A 10,413-nucleotide genomic window follows, 5' to 3' on the forward strand; every position below is an offset into this window, starting at 1 on the left:
AACTCATGGAAATTGAACAATGTGCAATTGCACCATACCTGGGTTAAGGAAGAAACAAAGAAATTAAAGACTTCCTAGAATTCAATGAGAATGAAGACACAACATACCCAAACTTATGGGACACTTTGGAAGCAGTGATGAGAGGAAAGTTCATAGCACTAAATGCCCACATGAAGAAACTGGAGATTAATCACACCAGAAATTAACAGCACAACTGAAAGCTCTAGAACAAAAAGAAGCAAACTCACCCAGGAGGAGTAGATGCCAGAAAAATAATCAAACTGAGGGCTGAATTCAACAAAATACAAACCAGGAAAACATTGGAAAGAATCAATGAAACAAACAGTTGGTTTTTTGAGATTATCAACAAGATAGATGAACCCTTATCCAAACTAACCAAAAGGCAGAGAGAGAGCAGGCTCATTAATAAAATCAGAAATGAAAAGGGGGACATAACAACGGACACTGAGGAAATCCAGAGAATCATCAGGTCATACTTAGAAAATGTGTACTCCTGCTGGGCGGTGGTGGCGCACGCCTTTAATCCCAGCACTCGGGAGGCAGAGGCAGGTGGATCTCTGTGAGTTCGAGGCCAGGCTGGACTGAAAGCCTCCAAAACAATACAGAGAAACCCTGCTCGTAAAAACCAAAAAAATAAAAAATAAAGAAAAAAGAAAATGTGTACTCCACAAAATTTGAAAATTTAAAGGAAATGGACAATGGTCTGGATAGATATCACTGGCCAAAATTAAATCAAGAATAGATAAGCAATCTAAACAGTGCTATAACCCCTAATGAAATAGAAGCACACATCAAAAGTCTGCCAACCAAAAAAAAAGCTAGGCCCAGATGGCTTTAGTGCAGAAATGTACCAGAAATTCAAAGAAGACCTAATTCCAATGCTCCTCAAAGTGTTCCACACAATAGAAGCAGGAAGTTCACTGCAAAACTGTTTGTTCAAGGATTCAATAACCTTGATACCCAAGAAACAAATAAGAAAGAGAGCTTCAGACCAATGTCCCTCATGAACATTGATGTAAAAATACTCAATAAAATAATGGCAAATTGGATCCAGGACCACATCAGAAAACTCATCTACCATGAAGTAGGTTTCATCTCAGGGATGCAGGGATGTTTGAACATACAAAAATCCATCAGGTCCCTCTGGCATCATCAGGTAAACAGGCCAGCTTCCCGGCCTGTGTTCCAGAGCCTGCAGATCGCCTGGGAACTGCACAGAGCTCCCAATCCCGGCGGGAGCATCAGGTAAACAGGCCAGCTTCCCGGCCTGTGTTCCAGAGCCTGCAGATCGCCTGGGAACTGCACAGAGCTCCCAATCCCGGCGGGAGCATGAGGTAAACAGGCCGGCTTCCCGGCCTGTGTTCCAGAGCCTGCAGATCAACTGGGAACTGCACAGAGCTCCCAATCCCGGCGGGAGCCAAGCACCCCGGACTCCAGATCTTCTCTCCCACCAAAGAGTCCAGGAAACTAGAGAAGGCTGGGAGCACAGGGAAGTAGCTGTCCCTCTGGCATCATCAGGTAAACAGGCCGGCTTCCCGGCCGGTGTTCCAGAGCCTGCAGATCGCCTGGGAACTGCACAGAGCTCCCAATCCCGGCAGGAGCATCAGGTAAACAGGCCAGCTTCCCGGCCTGTGTTCCAGAGCCTGCAGATTGCCTGGGAACTGCACAGAGCTCCCAATCCCGGCGGGAGCCAAGCACCCCAGACTCCAGATCTTCTCTCCCACCAACGAGTCCAGGAAACTAGAGAAGGCTGGGAGCACAGGGAAGTAGCTGTCCCTCTGGCATCATCAGGTAAACAGGCCAGCTTCCCGGCCTGTGTTCCAGAGCCTGCAGATCGCCTGGGAACTGCACAGAGCTCCCAATCCCGGCAGGAGCATCAGGTAAACAGGCCAGCTTCCCGGCCTGTGTTCCAGAGCCTGCAGATTGCCTGGGAACTGCACAGAGCTCCCAATCCTGGCGGGAGCCAAGCACCCCAGACTCCAGATCTTCTCTCCCACCAATGAGTCTAGGAAACGAGAGGAGGCTGGGAGTACAGGGAAGTAGCTGTCCCTCCGGCAGCATCAGGTAAACAGGCCGGCTTCCCGGCCTGTGTTCCAGAGCCTGCAGATCGCCTGGGAACTGCACAGAGCTCCCAATCCCGGCGGGAGCATCAGGTAAACAGGCCAGCTTCCCGGCCTGTGTTCCAGTGAAAGACCCCAGGCGGGGGACTTTCACGGGAGGGAGACCCGAACCCAAGGAACAGCGAGACCACAAACTTGGATGCAACAGCAAGAGGCTTTATTTACACACAGGTACCCGGGCGTCTCAGTCTTGGGGGGGCTGAGCGCCCCGAGCTGGGGACTCAGGGGTCCTTTTATAGCAAAAAGCGGAGTACAGAAGCAAGAAGCCTAGTTACAGGACCCTGATTGGGCAATGTAAATGAGGCCGGGGCTCAGAACGAGGGCAATTGAGGTTTCTGCTTCAGAACTCAAGTCTCGGCCTTGGCCCTATCTGAAGAACAATAGGTCTCTGTGCCTGCCCAATCTTTCTGGGCTGGCTATGCAGACCATAGACACCTGTGTCCCTGCCTGGACAGAGATAGTAGTGACTATTTAGCTGTGAAGACCTTGAGCTGAGCTCCCTTCTGATAAAAAAATGACTATTCGGCTGAGCTGTGGGGGAAAGGAATTTTCCATAAGCCTCAGCTGCCTGTGCTGGGCCGGGGTCTTTCATTCCCCCATTGCTCTTGTAACTGAATGGAATCTTTCATTCAGAGGTTTCTACCATCTCGAAATCCCTTTGCTTTAGCTGCTGGTATTGTTGAGTCAAAACCAGTGATTGTACAACTGATAACCTTTCCTTTATGAACTGGATCAATCTGTTTAAGATGCATGGCCCAAACATCAGAATCAGAAATATAATGATCAGGGGTCCCATAATGGTGGATATGAGAGTCGAATACCAAGGGGAGCTGTTATACCAGTTCTGAAACCATCCCTGTTGGGACTCAATTAATTGGTGGTACTTCTGGCGTCTTTCTTTTATTTTAGCCAGGTTGTCTCTTACCACTCCAGTATGGTCTGCGTAAAAGCAGCATTCTTCTTTAAGGGCCGCACAAATTCCCCCCTGCTGTAAAAATAAGAGGTCTAGTCCCCTTCTATTTTGGAGGGCTACTTCAGCCAGGGAGGACAGAGACTTCTCCAGGGCAGCGACAGATTCCTCTAAAGACCGAATATCTGCACGCATTACTTGTTGTAGGATTTGGAACTGTTTAGTTTCCTGCAGTGCGGCAGTACCGGTTCCTATTCCTGCTGCTATGCCTCCCATGGTTAATCCCCCTAGTAGGATGGCAGTAGTGATGGAGATAGGTTCCCTCTCACTGTGGCCAGTTCTTATCAAGTCATAGTCAGAGGGGTGGTAAATTACCTTAGGCCATAATTCGATCAGAACACAATAGTCAACGGTGGCATCTAGTACCGTGGTGGAGACACAAGGGGTTAATCCTGTGTTGCATGCCCAATATGTCCCATTGGGGGCTATCAAGTAGCGGCCACTTTGGGGCAAAGGCTCAGTGGCATTGCATAGTCCTTGATGCGTGGCGGGGACTTTACCTATACATAGCCCCTTTCCAGACACTTCTGAGATGGTCAATTTATGTTGCATGACTGTCCCACAAAGTGCCTCAGCTGTGGCCTGTTTTGTATATTCACTCACAACCGCTAAGCCTTCATAATAGGGAGGTTGCGGAGTCAGACAAAGCCAGCATTCCTTAGTCTTATCTGGGCGAGTTAAATTCAGAGTGGCATATGTCCCTTGGATCAGGGCTAATATCCTATTTCCCGTGCCTTTAAGGGGGGACCCAAGGAGGGGGGTTTGGGAGTGCTTTCTGTAGGCGCGGGAGCGGCTGTGGTTTTAGGCAGGGTCAGGGGCCTGGTATCAGCCTTGGGCAGGAATAGGCTAGGCTGCTTTTGATCAGCAAGGACCTGGTTAGGGCCTATGGCCTGTGGATTGACAGGAGCCACCTTACATCTGATTGTAAAGATTTCTCCCCTGTCTGGCCCGTATAGATACCAACACAAACCCCAGGTATACCCAGTCTGCCAGTCCAGGGCTTGCTTTCCCTGGGCAGTGAAAGAAATGGCAAGGGGCATACCTATCATTCCAGATTGTCCTTTGTCCCAGCCTCTGCGTACCTGTATTTTATCCCAGGATGAGGATGGCCTCCAATACGCATCCCCTGTAGTCTCGCACCCCCAAGCTGCACAGAAAAAGGAATCATGTCCCCCACATTTCCGGGCCTGTTGCCAGGTACGTCCATCTTGGGGGCAGACATAGAAGTCCTGTGAATGTAGCTGCTCTCTGGCTCTGCGACTAACACACCCAGGGGTGGTTTCTCTAGAGTCCACAAATATGAATGTACATCGACGTCTGTAAAGGTGGGAACCACTGGCGCATGCCTTTGGGTGGCAATGGGGAATGTCCCAAGTGTCCAACCCTGCTACTAAATCACAAAATTCAGGCCATAGAGTAGGCCACCATGTCCCAAGTGCATGTGGTTCCGTGACAGCATAAATGACCTCCCCCATTTGGGAGAGAACCTCCCAGGTTAATTTATAAACGGTATGGGGACTGGAGGCCACACCAGTGCTTGATTTTATGAGGAGGGCTATTAGCAGGAGGGAGGGGAGCGGGTAAGTTTTATTTTTAAAGGATTTTGAGTGCGTTGAGCTTTCCATCCTGAGTCCGGATCCTCAGGGAAGGCAGCTTTTACCTGCGAGGCGTGTATCCAAGCAGCAATCCCGTCCACCTTGAGAGCAGTAGGGGTGGTCAACAGGACCGTGTATGGTCCCTTCCAGCGGGGTTCAAGGTTCTTAGCCTGGTGGCGCCGGACCCAAACGCTGTCTCCCACGTGGTAGGAGTGAGGGACGATAGGATGTCTCCTCTGGTCTCGGTAGGCTTGGGCCAGAGGCTTCCAGACTTCCTGCTGGACCAGCTGGAGTGCCTGCAGGTGAGCTTGAAGAGAGGAGGAATTGGCATAGTCAGAAATATCTTGGTCAAAGAACTGAACAAAGGGAACGGTGGTTCCATATAGAATTTCAAAGGGGGTGAGGCCATGGGGGCCCGGTGTATTCCGGGCACGATAGAGGGCAAGGGGGAGCAAGAGGACCCAGTCTTTAGTGCCAGCTGCAAGCGATAATTTAGTTATAGTCTCCTTAATGGTTCTATTCATTCGCTCTACCTGCCCTGAACTTTGGGGTCGATAAGCACAATGTAATTTCCAATCAATCCCCAACAAGGTGGCCACAGACTGACTTACCTGAGAAACAAAGGCAGGCCCGTTGTCTGTCCCCAATACCTGTGGCATTCCGTAACGGGGGAAGATTTCTTCAAGAAGTTTCTTGGTGACCACCTTTGCAGTCTCGTGCTTGGTGGGGTAGGCTTCAGTCCATCCCGAGAAGGTGTCAACAAAAACCAGGAGGTACTTGTATCCATATTTTCCTGGTCTGATTTCTGTGAAATCTATTTCCCAATGCACCCCAGGCCGGTGCCCACGAGCTCGAGTCCCCATGGGTAGCTTTAGCCTGGTCATATTGACGCGGGCGCAGGCGTCACATTGCTCAGTCACTTGATTTATTATTTCTTCTATTCCCAACAGGTGGCGAGTATTTTCTTCCCGGGCTAACAGTTCTCTCATTTTCCTGAAGCTCAAATGAGTGAGTTTGTGTAGGCTGTTAACCAGATATCTAGTCATTAGGCGGGGAAGGACAGTTTTTCCTTGATAGGTCCAGAGACCATCATGTACTCGGGTCGACCCCAGTCTTTTCATGGCTTTGATGTCTTTTATCTCATAGTCCCATGACGGGGAGGTCTTCTCGGAAGCCTCATTAGTTACAGGGACTACAGCTGCCTGAAGGAGGTGACTGCTGCTTTCCAAGGCCAGGGCAGCCTCCCGGGCGGCCAGGTCTGCCCTCCGGTTTCCCCGGGCAACTGGGCTGTCGCCTTTCTGATGCCCTGGGCAATGTATGATACTGAGGGCGGTTGGGAGGTGCAGAGCCTCTAAGAGGGCCAGGATTTCCTTTTTATTTTTAATGTCTCTGCCCTCTGAGGTCAATAGCCCCCTTTGCCTATAAATTTCACCATGGATGTGAGCGGTGGCAAAAGCATAGCGGCTGTCTGTGTAGACAGTGAGTTTCTTACCTTCTGCCAATCTCAGGGCCTGTGTTAAGGCAATCAGTTCTGCTCGTTGAGCCGATGTTCCTGGCGGCAGGGCCTCGGCCCAAATTGTTTCTGACTCAGTTGTCACTGCAGCACCGGCTTTCCGCTCTCCTTGATGTACAAAGCTGCTTCCGTCATTGAACCAGACATGGTCGGGGTTGGGGAGGGGTTGATCCGTGAGGTCAGCTCTCGTCCCATGGACCTCAGCCAGGACCTGCAAGCAGTCATGAGTTTCTACTTCCCCGGGAAGGGGGAGTAGCGAGGCGGGGTTTAGGGTCACCGGAGCCCCGAAGTGAATTCGGTCCTTGTCCAGCAACAGAGTCTGGTAATGAGTCATCCTGGCATTGGTGAGCCAGCGGCCCGGTGGCTGTCTGATAACCGCCTCCATAGCATGGGGGGCATAGATAGTCAAAGGCTGCCCCAAAGTCAATTTGTGAGAGTCCTTTATGAGAACTGTGGTGGCGGCGATCATGCGGAGACATGGGGGCCATCCTGATGCTACGGGATCTAATCTCTTAGATAGGTAGGCGACCGGTCGTCTCCAGGGCCCAAGTTTTTGAGTTAGGACCCCCTTCGCATAACCCTCTTGCTCAGCCACGAATAAGTCAAAGGGTTTAGTCAGATCAGGTAACCCCAGAGCTGGGGAGCAGAGCAGAGCCTTCTTGATGTCCATGAAGGCTTTTTCTTGGCTCTCCCCCCCAGTCAAAACAGCCCCCGTCTTGGTGAGGGGGTACAGGCGTGCTGCCATCTCCGCAAACTCGGGGATCCACAGTCTACAGAAACCTGCTGTTCCCAAGAATTCCCGCAGTTTTCGGGGGGGTCTTGGGAGGAGGGATATCAAGTATGGCCTGTTTGCGGGCTTCTGTTAGCCAACGTTTTCCATCCTGGATTTTGTACCCCAAGTAGGTGACCTGGGTCCGGCAGATTTGGGCCTTCTTGGCAGAGGCCCTGTACCCCAAGTCTCCTAAAGTCTTTAAGAGAGCTTCTGTCCCCCTAAGGCATTCCTCCTCTGTTTTGGTGGCTATCAGGATGTCATCCACATATTGTAAGAGGATGACCTCAGGGTGGTGGACTCTAAATCCGGCCAAATCCTGATGCAAGGCCTCATCAAAGAGGGTGGGGCTATTTTTGAACCCTTGGGGCAACCTAGTCCATGTAAGTTGTCCCGAGATTCCCAGGTCTGCATCCTGCCATTCAAAGGCAAACAGTGGCTGACTGTCTTTGTGTAACCGCAGGCAGAAGAAGGCATCCTTTAAATCCAGGACTGAGTACCAAACATAGTCAGGTGGCAGTCCACTCAGGAGGTTATAGGGATTGGGGACCGTGGGGTGTATGTCCTCAACCCGCTTATTGACTTCCCGGAAGTCCTGGACCGGCCTATAGTCATTGGTTCCGGGCTTTTTGACTGGCAGCAGGGGAGTGTTCCAGGGGGACCGGCAGGGAGTTAGAATGCCCTGCTCCAGTAGCCTCCTAATGTGAGGTTTGATCCCATCGCGGGCCTCCTGGGGCATAGGATATTGTTTAATGGAGGCCGGGAGAGCAGATGCCTTTAAATGGACTATGATGGGAGCCTGCTGGAGGGCTAGTCCCATTCCTCCAGTCTCTGCCCAGGGCTGGGGAAAGTCGGTCAGCCAGCGGTCCTCGACCTTAAAAGAGTCATCCTTGGGCTCATGTATTCTATAATCCTCTTCTAAGACTATGGTCAGCACCGTGAGTGGGGCCCCTTCTGGCCCCGTGACTCTTATGTTGGCTTTCTCGAAATGTACTTGAGCATTTAACTTCATTAGGAGGTCTCGACCCAGGAGGGGGTATGGACAGTCAGGAACATGTAAAAAGGAGTGCATCACCTTACCGGTCACTAGGTGGAGCTGGCGGTCCGTGGTCCATCGATATTGCTTCCCACCGGTAGCCCCTTGTACCCAGGCAGTTCGTCGGCTCAGGGGGCCGGGTGACCGATTTAGAACAGAGTGTTGAGCCCCCGTGTCGACCAGGAAGGTGACCGGGTGCCCCCCCTACTGGTATGGTTATCCGGGGCTCGGGGGGGGGGGGGGGGGGCTCCTGGCCCTGACCTCCCTAATCTTCGAGGCTCAGGAGGTCAGAGGTCTGAGAACGGGGTTTTGGCCTTTGAAATGTCCTTCTTTGTTTCTTGTTCTTGGGGCATTCTCTAGCCCAGTGTCCTCTCTCCTTGCAATATGCACACTGGTCTCTTTCTAGGCGAGGCCCTCTTTGTCCCTCTCTCTGCCTATCCTGTCTCTGCTCTGCGACTACTGTGGCCAACAGTCTAGTCATCTCTCTATTATGCTTCTCGTCCCTCTCTATCTCTCTTTCTTCCATTTCCTGTCTCTGACGTTCTGCCCTTTCTTGGTCCTCTTTTCTCCATCTCTCTTCCCTTTCCTCCTGTGTTTCTCTCTTGTTAAAGATGCTCTCCGCCTCTTTTAATATATCTGGTAATGTATAACCCTGTAAATTCTCTAGCCGCTGCAATTTGTTTCTGATGTCAGCGGACGACTGCCAAATGAAGGACATGGTCAGGCTAGTAGCTTGCCCGGGCTCCTCAGGGTCATATGGAGTATACATTCTGTAAGCCTCCTTAAGTCTCTCTAAAAATGCGGCTGGCGATTCCTCTGCCTTCTGAACTATCTGTCTTACCTGGGCCAAATTGGTAGGACGCTTACCTGCCCCTTGGAGACCCGCTACAAGCAACTGGCGATAAAGACGTAGATGGGTCCTACCTGCCTCAGTGGTGAAGTCCCAGTCTGGGCCGTCGAGGGGAAAAGCAGCATCAATTTCATTTGGGAGCTGCGTAGGTTGTCCATTTGCCCCAGGAACATTCTTCCGGGCTTCAAGAAGGACCCTCTGTTTTTCCTCCGAAGTGAGGAGGACCTGTAAAAGCTGTTGGCAATCGTCCTAGGTGGGCTGGTGGGTAGTAAGAACCGACTCCAATAAATCAGTCAGTCTCACAGGATCTGCTGAAAAGGAGGGGTTATTATTTTTCCAGTTATAAAGATCAGAGGCAGAAAATGGCCAGTACTGTAATTGGCCATCATGGCCCGTCAGGAGGGGCAGGGCAGTGGAATCTGGAGCAGGCTGCTCCCTGCGGCCTCGCAGTCTAGAGGCCATAGGTGAGGGCTCCGGGTCGGTGGGAGGCGAAGGTTGGGCCTCACCTGCTGCTGCGGCCTCAGCTGCCGCCGGTTGACCTGCCGGAGGAGCCTGGTACGGTGGGGGTTCCTCCGTCAGTAAATCCAGCAGGAGACCGTCTTCTGGAGGGAGGACTTTGGGGTCTCTTTCTTTCTCTTTCTGCTTAGTTACGGTGGGGTACAGGCCAGAATGGGAGGACTGAGGATACGGGGAGGGGGTCAAAGGGGGCGGAAGGGAGGGTGCGGATGGTTTGGAATTGGCGGGGGTTAGGGAAGAGGGAGAGGGGGACCCTCCGGGGTGCACAAAGGGACGCACCCATGTAGGAGGGTTACGAACTAACGCTTCCCAGGTGACTATGTAGGGCACTTGGTCCGGACGTCCGTGGGGCCCAGGATCCATCACTTTCTCTTTCACCTGGAAGATAATTTGAGAGTTAAAGGTGCCATCCCGGGGCCAGCCAACATTTAAAGCTGGCCACTCGGAAGAGCAAAAGGTGATCCATTCCTTCTTGCGCACATCGACAGTCCGGTTACGAGCATACTCCTGAACCTGTGGCCAATGTGAAAGGGTCAAACTGAGTGGAGTGGTAACTGTCTGGCCAATCTTCTCGAGAGTGATGACTAAGACAAACAAACAAATAAGAAACAAAAACGAACAGATTTTCGCTGCGCGGCTTCGATGTAGAGTCGAAAGCAAAACTTCAGTTGGGCTCGAGGTCGGGGGCCTCTCGTCCTCGTCCCCTACCAGAATGGAAAATCCCTCTGTCAGCGGGGGTTCCCCAAACAAACGTGGCAGATTCCTAGGCATCTACCCCAAACAAACGAGTCCCTAAGAACAAGAACTTCAAATACAAACGGGGCAGATTGATATCTACCCCAAACAAATGAGTACTCCAAATACAAACGGGGCAGATTGATATCTACCCCAAACAAATGAGTACTCCAAATACAAACGGGGCAGATTGATATCTACCCCAAACAAATGAGTACTCCAAACGCTACCAGGACGTCTCCTGGAGCTGCAAATACAAATGCATACAGCTGTATACTACAAACGCAG

General features: G+C 51.5%; 1 protein-coding gene across 1 annotated transcript; it reads right to left on the minus strand.

Moving 5' to 3' along the window:
* Positions 1-4,699: 4,699 nt before the first annotated feature.
* Positions 4,700-10,161, minus strand: LOC121136516 (the record flags this gene model as incomplete). Its single annotated transcript, XM_040737067.1, is given in 4 exon segments — positions 4,700-5,829; positions 5,923-7,033; positions 7,035-8,128; positions 10,011-10,161. Coding segments are annotated over 4 exon segments (3,486 nt in total), but the record flags the coding sequence as incomplete, so codon positions are not given.
* Between the last annotated feature and the right edge of the window lie 252 nt (positions 10,162-10,413).

The sequence above is a fragment of the Mesocricetus auratus genome, unplaced genomic scaffold, assembly GCF_017639785.1.
Source record: "Mesocricetus auratus isolate SY011 unplaced genomic scaffold, BCM_Maur_2.0 Super-Scaffold_100676, whole genome shotgun sequence".
Taxonomy (NCBI): domain Eukaryota; kingdom Metazoa; phylum Chordata; class Mammalia; order Rodentia; family Cricetidae; genus Mesocricetus; species Mesocricetus auratus.